The sequence below is a fragment of the Cebus imitator genome, unplaced genomic scaffold, assembly GCF_001604975.1.
Source record: "Cebus imitator isolate Cc_AM_T3 unplaced genomic scaffold, Cebus_imitator-1.0 Scaffold54, whole genome shotgun sequence".
NCBI classification, from domain to species: domain Eukaryota; kingdom Metazoa; phylum Chordata; class Mammalia; order Primates; family Cebidae; genus Cebus; species Cebus imitator.
In genome coordinates this window covers 8,497,098-8,512,172 of record NW_016107369.1, presented here as the reverse complement: position 1 = coordinate 8,512,172, position 15,075 = coordinate 8,497,098, and the positions used below count along the sequence as shown (strand labels likewise).

The 15,075-nt window shown below is 45.3% G+C and overlaps 1 protein-coding gene across 1 annotated transcript in view; it reads left to right on the top strand.

Annotated features, from left to right (window-relative positions):
- TTC9 (tetratricopeptide repeat domain 9) overlaps positions 1–12,228 on the top strand; it is a 29,989-nt gene extending 17,761 nt beyond the window's left edge. The window contains exons 2-3 of the mRNA XM_017528765.2: positions 7,367–7,549; positions 10,584–12,228. Of these exons, the coding sequence (XP_017384254.1) occupies positions 7,367–7,549; positions 10,584–10,663 (263 nt within the window). The 3' untranslated portion in view covers positions 10,664–12,228. The remainder of the gene's footprint in view (positions 1–7,366; positions 7,550–10,583) is intronic.
- Positions 12,229–15,075: the final 2,847 nt, after the last annotated feature.

The window sequence follows — 15,075 nt, the reverse complement described above, 5'->3', positions numbered from 1 at the left end:
CAAATACTGGAATGTCAGTATGCTCTCAGAAGGTAAGGAGGCTCACCTGCAGGAGCTCACTGGAGACTTACTAAAAATGTAGATTACAGGGATCCACCCAAGCCCTTTGGAACCTGAGTTGCTGGGCTTGGAGTCTGTGAATCTCTATGTTAAATAAGTTCTATGAATAGTTTTCTTTTTTTGAGACAAAGTCTCGCTCTGTCGCCCAGGCTGGAGTACAATGGCATAGTCTTGGCTCACTGCAACTTCTGCTTCCCGGATTCAAGTGATTCTCCTGCCTCAGCCTCTTGAGTAGCTGGTATTATAGGAGCACACCACCGCGCCCGGCTAATTTTTGTATTTTTAATAGAGATGGGGTTTCGCCATGTTGGCCAGGCTGGTCTCAAACTCCTGACCTCAGGTGATCCGCCCGCTTCAGCCTCCCAAAGTGCTGGGATTACAGGTGTTAGCCATCACACCAGGCCTAAATAGTTTTCTAAGAAATAGTCATAGCAAGGTATATTCATTTCCTAGAGCTGCTGTAATAAATTATCACACACTGGGTGGCTTAAAATAACAGAAATTCATTGTCTTATCATTCTGGAGGCTAGAAGTCAAAAATCAAGGTGTCGGCAGGGTTGGTTCCATCTGAGGGCGTGAGGAAGAATCTTCCAGGCCTCTCTCCTAACTTCTGGTAGCCTCAGGCACTTGTTGGATTTGTAGATGGCCGTCTTCCTAGATCTTATTGCATCATCTTTCCTCTGTGTGTGTCTGTCTCTGTGTCCAAATTTCTCCTTTTTATAAGGACACTAGTCATTTGGATTCGGGCCTGTTCCAACAATTTCATTCTAACTTGATAGTCTCTGCAAAGACCCTATCTCCAAATAAAGTCACATTCTTAGGTACTGAGAGTGAGGACTGTAACATATCCTGTATAGATGGATACAGTGCAACCCAAAACAGTGAGGCAGTCTTGTAGAGTGGGTTCTTCCTTCTCACTCCTGGCCCCAGATGGGTCTGGTCTTCCTTCTATTAGGCCTTGTTTCCCTTCTGTTCAGCAGATAAAAGCAAACTATAGTAAGTCAGCTATAAGAAGAAAACCGGTGATTGCATGAACTGTTCTTCCTTTCATAGTGAGTGGCATTTTGCCCTGCATGCACCAGGAAACACAAAAAAGACAGGTGCCAGAGCATGGAGAACTTGACATGCTTCAGCCTGAGGTCTCAGTGTGGTTGCTGTGGGGAACATTACACTTAGGATTTTCTGTCTATGTGCATGAGTATGCAAGGCGGCTCCTTGAGTAGCTGATTCTCTCATGTTTGCTAACCACAGACCCCTTTGTGAAGCTAAGAAGGCCTTCCAGTCCTTTTCATAAGATCACACCCCAACTGCCTAAGGCTGGCAGTGGAGGAGGAATCTGTACTTGGAAGGGGTAGTTGGAGATCTGCAGCTCCAATTATTGTGCCCCAGATTTGCCTTTCTCTTGTAAGTTGCACTGGCCACCTCTGCCATCACCCTGTTTGGCTCAAGGAAGGCTGTTTCTCTTCTAGCACTTCTTCCCATGCCTTGAGAGAGACTTAGTCTTAATTCTCCACAATTTGGCTGATTCCAGGCCACTGCATTTATTCAGCCTTTTCTGAAGACTCAAAGGCCAGAAAGCTAATAACATTTCTTTCAAAGGAGCTTCTAGACATGGTTATCTGAGAGCCCAGGCCCTTCGCCATGCGTCTCCCACCTGCATCTCTTCTGCTGCCAAGTGACTCCATTTTTGAATCCAAGTATACCCACAGAGCCCAGGCCAGGTTCCTTCAGCAATCAGTCCAGAACCTGCCTTCCCAACTCAACGGCCTCCTCTGCTCAGGATGATTGATGGTGGGGAAGTTTACTCCCCTCAGGCCTTCAGGGAAGATCTCACCCCTGTGCCATGCCTGAGGAAGACCCACATCAGAACATAATCCAATCTCTATGCCGAAAAAAAAAAGAAATCTACACAGCAGGAATGGAATTGTTGTCTTAGAAAAGCCCTCTTGATCACTGCTTTACCGGTTCTGATTGTCCTCCCCAACAGAAGACACCTGACCTTGATCAATAGGGAGAATGCAAATCCTTTTGAAGGGGAACCAGTGAAACAATTTTGTCCTTCTATTAAGTGCAAACATTCGTATTCACAGGCTGTAGAGCTGTAGATATGGTAGAGATTATTTACTGAAATTTAGGTTCCTCATTTTGCAGAGGCCCAGAAAGGGAAAGTGATTTTCATAATGTTGGCTAGTGCAAAGACAGGACTAGAATCCAGCTCTTTTGATTCCTAGTTCAGTACTCTTTAAGATATAGATGCATGCCAAATGGCAGAGTACAGAAACTGTGACACAATAAACCTTAATTCAAACAGAGATCAGGTCACCACAACATGGAGAAACACTTCTTGACAATCAGGAAATCCAAAATGACGATAAAGATCTCCTGGATAAGGGCTCTAACTCACCAATGTGGACAGCAGAGGGAAAATACTGCAGAGATTCCCTACTGCTGCTCATTTCTACCTCCTGGATGCCACTTAAATTGATCCGTTTCTCCTGCTTGTCTGCCTCCACTCTGGTTCCCCAAGTCACCATCATTTCATTGTCCAAATCCATTCTTGCCTCACAATGAAGACCCAGATCCTCTACATGGACCAGAAGGGTCTCTGTGTCCTGGTTTCTGTCTTTTCCAGCTTCGCCCTCGTTCACCCTTCCCTCTGGCTCTCTGCTCCTACATGGCATGCATGGCTTCCCAAAGTTTCTCAAATAGGCCATTTCCCTCTCGCTGGCTCTCTTTCTCTAGATCTGCCTAGAAAACATCTCCATTTCACCCAGATCAGTGGTTCCCAAACATGGGTGATTTTACCCCTACTCCCCCACCCAGGGGATACTTGGCAATGTCCAGAGACATTTTTTTGGCTGTTACAACTGGCATGTAGTGAGAAGAGGCTAGGGAAGCTGCTAAGCATCCTGAAAGACTAAATACATCCTCGTGTCACAGAAAATCATCCAGTCCAAAATGTCAAATAGTGCTAAGGCTGAGAAGGAATCTTTAGATCCCAGCTGAAATACCACTTCTTCCAAGAAGGCTTCCCACAATCCTTTCAATAAAGGTAAGGTCCCTCCTGCCTGGATATGCTCCTCCTCTACCTCTGTCCTTCATAGCACTTAGCCCACATGTGAATATTTGAGATAACATGACCCCGCCTGTCTGTTAGCCCTAGGAAGATGGTGTGAGGGGCTGTCAGCTCATCACCTGATCACACTGCTCCACCCAGTGCCCAGCGGTTAGGCATCAATTTTTGCTTGTTAGCTTTGGAACACAGCAGAAGGGAGTTTCCACAGATGATCTGTCTTTCTCCCCAGGGGCTGTGTGGGTTTCCAACAGCTTCAAATGCAGGCCCATAGACACCCCAGAGGTCAAGTGCACGGTCTTGGAAGCCTGACAGAAGTGGGCTGATATCTTAATTCTACCACCTTCCAGCTGAGTGACCTTCAGCAAGTTACTTCATTTCTCTGGAACTCGGCTTCATCATCTATAAAAGAAGCATAAAAATAGAACCTGTTTCATGGAGTTGATGGGAGGATTAAAAGACATAGTGTATGTGAAGTATTTAGCACCTCTGACACCAGAGAAGGGATTAATAACCATGAGGAGGACACACTGTGGGACAATGCCACTTATCCTGAGGTCCACTCACTGCAACCCCAGGTCCTGGCTAATGGCCATGGGGGCAGGGATGGAGCAATCAGGAAGCAGTCCACCTCTTCTTAATGTCCTCAGCCTTCACATGTGCCTGCCATCATCCCATCTTACCTATCCCATGGGCTTGTTAGATGTACCAATAGCCACCCACCCAAAGCAGAGAGGTGCCTAAAATCACTTGCAGGTAGCACCGTGGACAGCCTCCAGCCTGGCTCTCACCCTCTCCACCCCCGGATTCCCTTAAGAGTTCTGGCCTGGGCCAGGCATGATGGCTCACACCTGTAATCCCAGCACTTTGGGAGGCTGAGGCGGGCAGACCACCTGAGGTCGGGAGATTGAGACCAGCCTGACCAACATGGTGAAACCCTGTCTCTACTAAAACTACAAAAATTAGCTAGGTGTGGTGGTAAACACCTGTAGTCCTAGCTACTCAGGAGTCTGAGACAGGATAACTGGTTGAACTCAGGAGGCCGAGGTGGCAGTGAACTGCCACTGCCCTCCAGCCTGGGAGATAGAGCGAAACTCCATCTCAGAAACAAAGTCCTGGCCTGGCACCCCAACTTCTTATCCAGATTCCACCTCTTGGCCCAGCATTTCTCCGGATGACAGCCCATTTCTCCATCTTCCTGGGCCCTGCCTCTGGTGTCAGCTGAGGCTCCATACCCTATAACCAGCCTGGCTCTGCCTTCCTCCAGGTCTGAACCCTGGTCCACAACCAGGTATCCCAGTTCCCACCAGATCTGCAGGGGGAACTAGAAATATTTTCACCAGATAAGTGCCAGAAATTGATTGCTATGGTTCCTTTGACCCTTTGTGGGAGGGGGGAGGCTTTCCCATTTCCAGGCCTCTTTTCTGCCCCACCCCAGTAACCACCGTTTTATGCATACAAAAAAAATTTTAAACATTTGTAAAAGAGACAAAGGTCCATTTCCTAGACTGCCGGGGTCAGCAAACAGAAGTGTCTGTGAAGAGGGACGGTTAGATGGGCAGAGGGCTGCTGGGCCTGGTCAGAGAGGGCATCAGGCAGGGTTTGTGGAAGCTGTGAACAAGACATCTTTTAGCTCTGGGAGCACCTGGGAGCCAAGTTGCACACATGTATGTGTCAATGAGGCTCATATCCAGGAACCTTTTTACAGAAAACCCTCTCTGTGTATAGCTGTATAAGCACCAGCACAGGCTCCAACAACATGGGGATGAGGAAGAGGACAGAAGGGCCTAAGATGCCACCATGGAGGGAGGATAGGGGAGGGGGGCTTGTAACATCGGCTTATCAGAATGACCGCCTGGCGCACCAGAAGATTGTAGTCCTGGGTGAACAAAAGCTGCCCGCAGGGTGGTTAGCAGCCTGTTGTTCCTGTTGACTTGGTTTTCTGCCCTGCAGCCAGTGAAACCTGACTGGTCAGTTTCTAGATCTGGGCTGATTCTCTTTCACTTCCTGGTCCTCATACCATCAACTTGAGAGCCTGTGTAGTTCTCCTCATTCGGTGAAAGAATGGAGTTTTTTGGTCCCAAATGCTCCAAGAAAAGCCCCCGTCTCCTAAAAATCTCAGCAATTCTGATACCTGGGAAGTTATTTAAGAGGTCAGAAGAACTGAAGTTAGACCCCTCAAGATTGAAATCAGTGACTTATCTCTATCCTGAGGTGTCTTCTTTCAGTGTGGGAAAAGTCTGGGCACAAAGAAGGAGCAGAGCATCAGCATTCTCCCCCAGCCACCCAGCCGGGTTGTGGACAGAAGCAGTAGTTTTGCCTTCTAAGTCTCTGTTTTTATTTGCTTTGAAGAAGACGGGTGCCTTTTTCCTCTGTCTCTTTTTTTGTAATCCCTCCAAAGTATACAACATACTTTGCCCTTGGTCTGTGCCTACTAGATATTTGAGTGGTTAAATGGAGGCGAGGTGACTCAGCAGAGCTGGGATTAGAGTGAGGTGCCTAGGGCACGAAATTTCAGTCATTCTTCAAGGTCATTCAGTCATGCTCCAGGAATGCTGTCGCCCTAGTCCCAGCCCTGTGGCTCCCTGTGGCTCAGAGCTGGTGAGAGAAAGCTTCAAAGGGAGACGGTTTACTCAAAGATGACTGTTTGTGGGATGGGGAAGGCTCTCCACCATGGGACCTGCCTGCCATAGTTTCCTCTGGCCTGGGCACCTAGATCTCTCATGTCCAGACATGTGCCCTGTATGAGCTGGTCACTAGCCTACCAGAAAGCCCCTTCTCTCAGGAACTGCAGTGACAAATATATATAAAAGGGAACTTGAGGGAAGTCAGAGGCAGATGGTACTGGTACTGGTTAGTTAACATTCTAAGAATGTTAACTAACATTTTTTTTCATGTTTGCTATGTGCCAAGCCCACATTAAGTACTTTATGGCCATTATTTTATATAATCCCTCTAACAACTAGATAAAGAAGGGCTTGGATTCTGGAGCGAGACAGCTTCAGTTTAAATCTCATCTCTGCCTCTTTCATTTTGTGTGGCCTTGAGAAATTTCTTGAGTTCTCTGGGCCTCAGCTTCCTCACCTATAAAATTGAAACAATAATAGTATCCACATCAGAGTATTCTGAGGATTATATCAGTAATACATATAAAACATGAGACAAGCATCTGTACAAGGTAAGCACTCAACAAATATTGGCCATGATCATGATGATGACGATGACGATGACAATGAAGATGATGATGATTGCCTCTGGTAGCTTATTCCTAAGTCTGCCTGTTAGAAGCAAATTATTGATGCCGCAAAAGAAATAGCACTTGAACATAAATTTTCTCAGCAAGGCAATTTTTACTTCTATAGAAGGGTGCATCTCGCAGATAGAGCAATGGCGAGAGCATACCTGAACAGGAGAGGAGAAGGAGTTCTTATCCCTGACACAGGTTGCTCCTACTATTAGCTAAGGTTGGGCTACACAGTCTAAGCTAATTCTATGGCTATTTTAAAGAGAGCAGGGGTACAAGCCATATTGGCATACTGATTCTTTGAAGAGAAATTTGGAACTCACTGTATTTGACGTGCCCATAACAAAGTTCCACAAACTGGATGACTGGAGATAACAGAAATGTATGGTCTCACAGTTCCATGGGCTAGGAGTCCAAAATCAAGGTGTTATTGGGTTGTTATTCTGAGGGATATGAGGAAAAATCTGTTCCATGCTTCTCTGTGAGGTTCTGGTAGCCTCAGGCACTCCTTGGCTTGTGGATGGCTATCTCCTCCCCATGTTTTATCACGTTGTCTTTCTTCTGTGTGTGTCTGTCTTTGTGTCCCTATTTCCCCTTTTTATAAGGATACTAGTCACACTGGATTAGGCCCTACTTGAATTACCTCATGATTATAAGATGTGATCACCTTTGTAAAGACCCTGTCTCCAAATAAGGTCACATTCTTGAATACTGGAGGTTAGGACTATAACATATCTTTGTGTGGTGGAGGATCGGGCATAATTCAACCCATAACACAAGGTTAAGTGACTTGCTCAAGGCTTGTTAACATGGCTTATTATTGATGAAACTGGTTGGGGAGCCTAGGATTATTAGAAGACAAATTCCATGACATAAACCCCAGTGGAAAACCCCAACCCTGCTAAACCTCTGGAGAGAAAGAACTCAAGGGAGACATGCAGAGCTGGCCGCTGTTGTGTTGATGGCGTTTTCCCTCCCTTCCATCATAGCCTGCCTACTCCAGGCTGAGCTGGTAAACTATGAACGCGTCAAGGAGTATTGCCTCAAAGTCTTGAAGAAAGAAGGGGAGAACTTCAAGGCCCTTTATCGGTCTGGTGTGGCCTTCTACCACCTTGGGGACTACAACAAAGCACTCTACTACCTGAAAGAAGCAAGGACCCAACAACCAACAGGTAAGGCAGAAATAGCTGTTTTCTTACTTAGTCCCCACGCTGGTGGCTCCTGGGGCATTCTCACTGCAGCAGACAGTTTTCTTGGCTGGGAGAGCCAGGCAGGGACAGAGATGGCAAAATTAGGGATCAGATATATGATAAGACCTAAGTAAGAGGAGCACACATCCCATGCATTTGCCTAGAGTTTGAGGTCCAGGAGCACAGGTACTTCATCTCTTCATATAGAGTATAGAATTCCTCATCTTTTTCAACTCAAAATCCAGCGCTCTTCACTTATTCAGTAAATACATATTGAATTCATACTATTTGCCAAGATTTGTGCTGAGCAGCAAGGGAATAGATGAAAAGACATGGTCCCTCCCGTGATGAGCTCACGACTGGCTGATGACACAGAATACAAACAGGCAATTTTGATGCTAAGCCCAGCATCTTTCAGAAAGCATGCTCTGACTTCTCTAGTCAAATCATATTCCTTAGGGCATGTGTTACCTATACCATTCACTTACATCACATTCGCCCGCCCAGTCATTCATTCATTCATTCATTCATCAGATATTTATTGAGGGGGTACAATGTTGCTAGGTACATAGTAGTGAACAAAAGAAAGTCATTGCCTTCAAAGAGCTTCTATTATAATGGTTTACTGTCTGTTGTTAAGTGGGGAAAAAAGTGTGGAGAGGGGACAGAACCCAGGGAGAGGGGCTCTCCACCAATGGATGGCTAGAAATCACCTGGTAAACAAGCAAACAGACAGTAAACAAATGAAATATTTAGTAGTAATAAACGCTGTGAAGAAAATAAAGCAGAAGAAAGAGATTAAGAGTAAACGGCGGCTGGGCGCAGGGGCTTATGCCTGTAATTCCAGCACTCTGGGAGGCCAAGGCAGGCAGACCACTTGAGCTCAGAAGTTCAAGACCAGTCTGGCCAACACGGTGAAACCCATCTCTACTAAAAATACAAAAATGAGCTGGATGTGGTAGCAGGCACCTGTAAGCCCAGCTACTCCAGAGGCTGAGGCAGAAGGATCAGCTGAGCCTGGAAGGTACAAGCTACAGTGAGCTGAGATCACACCACTGCACTCCAACCTGGTGACAGATCAAGACCCTCTCTCAAAAAAAAAAAAAAAAAAGAGTAAAGGGAGAGCTATTTTAAACCAAGTGGTCAGAAAGAGCCTCTCTGAAGAAGTAGATTTAAACAACAACTTTGACTTGATGTTGCTATTATTGTTGTTTATATGGTTAATTTTTCTTTTTTTGAGACAAGTCTCGCTCTGTCAACCAGGCTGGAGTACAGTGGTGTGATCTCAGCTCACTACAACCTCCACCACTCTGGCTAAAATGATCTTCCCACCTCAGCCTCCCCAGTAGCTGGGACTACAGGCATGCACCGCCATGCCTGGCTGATGTGTTTTATTTTGTGTATAGATGAAGTCTTGCTATGTTGCCAGGGCTAGTCTTGAACTCCTGGGCTCAAGCAATCCTCTCGCCTCAGTCTCCTAAAGTGCTGAGACTATAGGCATGAGCTGCCATATCCAGCCTTTTTTTTTTTTCTTTTTTTAATGCAATCCTCCTTTCAAAAGTCTTTAAAGAACTTTAGGATCAATTTACAAATGTCCAAATGTATACTTTTTTATCTTTTTAAAGAACACCTTGTTGTTGATTTATTTTCTGTATGTAAATTGTGTTCCACCAATTATACTGTAAGCAGTTTCAAGACTAAGAATTGGACCCATTCAGCAGAATGTTCTGGAGCACTGCTATCTGCCAGCACTGTTGTGGAGGATACGCCTGGCTTTTTTAGCATGATATAGTATTCATGTCTACTTCCCGAAGTAACTGTTCCAGGCAGCCCTGTCACTCTTATGTTCTGGTGTATATGGAACTTAGCAGCTGTTCCATGCCATGCCCTCCTCACTAATTTAATAACAGGAACCGGGAAGAAATGCCCCACTTTTGGTGAGGTAGTAGTCTGACCCTACTTATAAGGACAAAAATAAGCAATGAAGCAAAGTCATTTTAAACTCTTCAAGTTTAAAAAAAAATTACATTAGACTAATATTTATTGATCATTGTTTTAAGCACTTACAGACTTAGCTATTTTGGTCTTCAGAGCAATTTCATGAGGCAGGTATTACAGTCCTCAGGAGAGGCAGGCTTTGCAGCCAGACACACCATTTACTATGTGTCTCCTTGGGCATCTCACTTAATCTCCCTAGGTCTCTATTCCATTTTGTCACAGTGAGGAGGAGGATATATACCTTGTGGCATTGCAGTGAGGATTAAATGAGATCATGAAGGTTAGAAACCTGGCACAAAGTTGGCATTCAAAAATGGAGGTTGTTGTCCAGGTGCAGTGGCTCACACCTATAATCCCAGCACTTTGGGAGGCTGAGGTGGGCAGATCACCTGAGGTCAGGAGTTCGAGACCAGCCTGGCCAATATGATGAAACCCCGTATCTACTAAAAATACAAGAATTAGCCAGGCGCAGTGGCGTGTACTTGTAATCCCAGCTACTCAGGAGGCTGAGGCAGGAGAATTGCTTGAACTTGGGAGGTGGAGGTTGCAGCAAACCAAGATTGCACCACTACACTCCCGCCTGGGTGACAGAACAATACTGCATCTCAGAAAAAGAAAAGGAGGTTGTTTCTTGCAAATGGGACAGGAGGCTCAGAGAAGTTGGCAACTTGCCTGATGTTAACCTCCAAGTGGAGTCTCACTAAACTAACTTCACCAGCTGGGAAATCACGGGGCTATGCTGCTGCATAAAAAAAGGAGAGAAATTCTCTCTCCTCCCCCACCCATTCTCTCCCCTATCCCCTTGGTCATGCCAACCTGTCCACATTTGCTAAAGGGAGGCAGTGAAGGACAGGGCCGACATCTGGTTGCCCTCTCAGCCACCATGGATAGCAGAAGGGAGCTTGGCTGAGTGAGCCTGGCCTGTTCGTGGTCTGCAGACACAGCCTTTGCTGATTCTGCATACATGTGATAGTTGCGCTCGCCTGGTGTTCCCCATGGTTTGTTTCTCTCCTCACAGACACCAATGTGATTCGGTATATCCAGCTGACAGAGATGAAGCTCAGCCGATGCTCCCAGAGAGAGAAGGAAGCCATGTAACCAGGAAGCAGCTCCAGAGCTGTGCCCACGCCTGACCAGGGACTTCCAGGCACACCCTGGCAGAGAGCCCTGTCCTGGGTTCTATCCGTTTTTCCCCACTTCTTCTGGCTCCCCCTTTTTTCCTCCTGTTGCACCTCAACTCTTTGTCTCCTCCTAATGTGAAAAGGAGAGATGCAAATTTGGAATCTGGTAGGTCGCCTGGACAATGGAGACATCCTCTCCTCTAGCAGGTCAGCGACTGAGAGGGGCCCGACTTCTGCTGGGACAGCTGGAGAGGAGTCTCACCGGCTGGGATGCTGTTGTGGCTTTGACTTTGGCCAGTGCTTCTGACCGAGGCGGAGCCTGGCAGGTGCATCTTCCCACAGGCAGCAGGCACACAGCCCAGGGGCTGAATCCTTCCGCAGCTTCCTGACAGACCAGAGCCAGAGCGTCTCAAGGCAATGGTTAGAAATCCAGGGACGAGAAAAACAGCAGAAGCACTGGTGAAGCCGACGTGGAGACTGTGAATGTGTACACTGGAGTTCCCACCGCCCCACCCACCACCAGCCACCTCAGCCCCTGCCTCCTTCCCCCCTCATTGTCTCGGCTTGTGCTCTCTCCTCTCCCCCTCGGGGATCCGAGACTCTGCCAGGATTCACATGCCACTGAAGCCCACTCTCGGTGCCCTCTGGTGACCACACATACCATTCCCCCAGACTCCCACCCAACAGGCAGCTGTGACCACAGAAGGGCAGAGCGAAGTGGGCCAGGGTTTGGGGCAGGGTGACTGCGTAGGTGACAGGGAGGGAAAGACGACAGCCAGGGGAAAGAGCATCGTATAGGCTAGGAGATTGAACGGTGGACCGATTCCGTGTAAATAAAAATAAATTAACAGGTAGCAGTTCCTACCATTTCTGTTGGAAGCAGCCCACTCCCTCACTTTTACTCCCTGCTCCAATGCTCAATCAGAGCTACTTACAGCCAGGCAGGACGGGGCTTCCCCCAAAGCAGTTGGCCATTTGTCCACTGGCAGACAATAGTGGCTGCAGCCTTTGTGCTTTTAAAAGTGGGCTGGGATTGTGGAGACCGCCCAGGGGTGTGGCTTTGTCAGAACTTGTACAATCTTCTTTTGATGAAATTATCTGAACTCAATATCTAGCACATAGAATATGTTCAACAAATATTTGTTGAATGAATAAATGATGACTGCAGACTGGCTCTCCTGCCTTAAACTAATTTCATCCCAGCCTAGTCTCCTGATGTCTGTGCTCGTTATGCTACGCCATGTTGCTTCAGTCAAGCAAGAAACATTTACTGGGGTGTACTGTTTGCCCATCATTGTGCAATATGCTATGGGACATGGGGTGTCATCTCAATCTTCAAGGAGATGGAAGGGTTAAGAAATGCATATGAGATTATTACCAATGACACCTTTAATTTATATGATGCTTTAAAATTATCAGAGCACTTTCATGTATTTTTTGTGTGACTAGTGAAAAAGACAATGTTGTACAAAATTAAAATATATACAGATGCAATAATGTGAATAGTTAGGATTTATTAAATGCACTATCTTCAGATCTTTACATGTATAATCTCAGTTCTTTCATGCAGTTACTCTGAGATACTGTTCCTGTTTGATGGGTAAGAATATTGAAAACCAGATAAATTAATTACCCCAAGGTTGCATGGCCTTTAGTGGCATAGCCAGTATGTGAACCAGGCCTGTCTGACCCCAGGGCTCTGGCTAGTAACTATGCTATACTTAGTTGCCTCTCTATAAGTGTAATATTGGGTAATTATAACCATTTGAGAACAGGACAATATGTATTAACCTGAAAAGTGTTTGTGATGTCAGTGATGGTACATGGCCTCCTTATGTATTTACTCAAGGCCCCCAAAACACCAGAGACCAGAATCCCTAGTGGTCAGAGCAGTGACAGGTCAGAAAAAGGCAGCTGAGGTCCAACAGTTATGTCTTGTATTGCTCATTGTACTTGCTGATGGAGCCAGCATGTGTCGCAACAGCTCACCTAGCATTCACCACCCATCGCCAGCATTGGGAAAGGGTCACAATTCAGACCAAAAGGAAACACAAAGTTAAATATGGGTTATTTATTTAAGCAAAGGCCCCACCATAACAGGATCCAATCACAGTCGAGGGGCCCAGAAGACAGCAGCATAAGTTACATTCACATAGTTCCCCAAAAGCTTTCAACAGGGGCTACAGGAAGGTGCTAGAAATATTGAGGGGCCTGCCATTACTCACCTAGAATTCACTCTCTGGAGAAGAGGAAAAGGAAGAAGCTGTTTCAGCTGCCACATTCTTTCTGCTCTCTTTTCTCTTCCTCCAAGCTGGCTTTACATGACCCTAACCCAAAACTACCCTATGGCCCCACACGGGCATGTGTTCAAAGCTCCCTACTCCCACCTCCATTCCCAAGCCTGCAACTTAGAACGTTTGTGAGTTGGCCAATACAAGGATGAAGAGGAGGGCGGGGGTCACCTGGAGAACCAGTTCAAACTGCCAGGGGCTTCCTTTGGTCAGTATGTATCAGGAAGGGCTCCGAGTAATTATTCCCCGTGCGGAGGCAGGAGAGAGGTCTTGTTTACATGAGTGTGCCGGGGCAGAGCTGGACCACTGGGGATGTGATTGCAGCCATCCAAAGTAGAAAGATTGAAAACCAGAAGGAAATGAGGACAGCCTCTCAGAGCCTCATAGAACAAGCATCCAGGCCATCTGCTTGTTTGGTGACTTAGATATAGAGGCTTATTGGAACTCCATTCACTGTGACCTGAAGTTAAATAATCCCAAAGAAAAAAGCTGCCTGGGATACTGGCTGATGTTTGGGGCGGTAGGGCTGAATTTTCTGTGCATTTGTCCAACAAAGGCTTTAGAGCACAAAACCAGGTTCATCCTCTCTACCAAATCTTCGGCTTCCTTCTCCTCATCCCTCCCCAGAACAAGAACTGTGATTTAATTACATACTTTGTGGATGTCACTGCTGATCTATATATAGCTTGAGTACTAATCATGCATCTGACCTGCACTGTCATCTCCTGCCTGGACTTTTGCGATGGACTCTTTTGGGGGGAAACTAACGCTTTTTAATTATTGTGAAAGCATCACGTGTGTATTGTAGAAGTTTTAGGAAAAAAAAAGGACAAAATCCAATCCATAAGCTTAACCACCCAAGACAAATGTGTATTCTTTTGAATATACCTTTTAGTTCTTTTTGGTGTAAATGTACACATGCACACACACAGTTGTGGGGGTTTTTTAAACAAAAACTTGATCACACCGAATATACCCTTTAATAACTTTTAAAATGTGTATTTATATTTTAGAGTGTGTGATATAGACACAGATACAAACTTCAAAAAGTACAAACTGCTCTGTAGTCGGAAGCAAATATTCTTCCCACCCTGTCTGCCAGCATCTAGTTTCCCTCTCATATTTCTGGAGATGCTTACACATTGTCAAACATATATATATATTCCTTTATCACACACAAATGGCAGCATATTGAACACTTCTTTTTTGCTCCTTCTGTTCACTTAATAATAATCTTGAACATTTTCTGCATTTCAAACTTTCTCAACAGCATCTTCATTACATAGATGGGCCCTTTTTTTTTTATCATCAACCCCCAAATAGTGATGATTTCATTTGTTCCTAATCTTTATTGTAAATAGTGTTGCAACTGACATTCTTGTAGCTAAATTTTGCACATGTCTATAACTATTTCCTTCCGATAAACTCCAAGAAGAGACTTGCTTGGCTATTTTTAAGAATTTTGATACGTGTTGCCAACCACCCTCCGAAAGTTTGTACCAAAACGCTTTCCTACTTGGAGCCTAGAGAGTACCCTGCTCCCCACACACCTAACACTAGGAATCATCACTTGTCAAATCTTTACCAATTTGATAGCTGGGATAATAGTATGTCAATGTTATTTTAACTTTCTTTGATTCTTCGCGAATAACATTTTCATATGCTTATTGACCATTTGTACTTCTTCCTTTGTGAATTTTCTATTTATTTGATATTGGTATGTTTATTATCGATTTGTAATTTTATTAAGAATATTATTTTTGTCAAGAAATGCTGCAAATATGCTTTCCAAGTGCTTTGCTTTCAAATTTTGTTTATGGTGCTTTTTGACATACATAAAATTCTTAATTCTGCAATGAATTCGTTCCTCTGTTGCCAGCTTCTCATACCTACAGTTCATTCTCTTATTTCTATCAGAGTGACCCTTCCAAAACACAATCTGACCGTGTCACTCCACAACTTAAAAATCTTTAGTGGTGCCTCATCACTTTTAGGATAAAGTCCAAACTCCTTAACAACCTACACGGTCTTTCATATTTTGTCTCCATTGATTTTTCCAGGCCCACTTCCTGGCCCTCTTCCCAAAGTACCCTACATT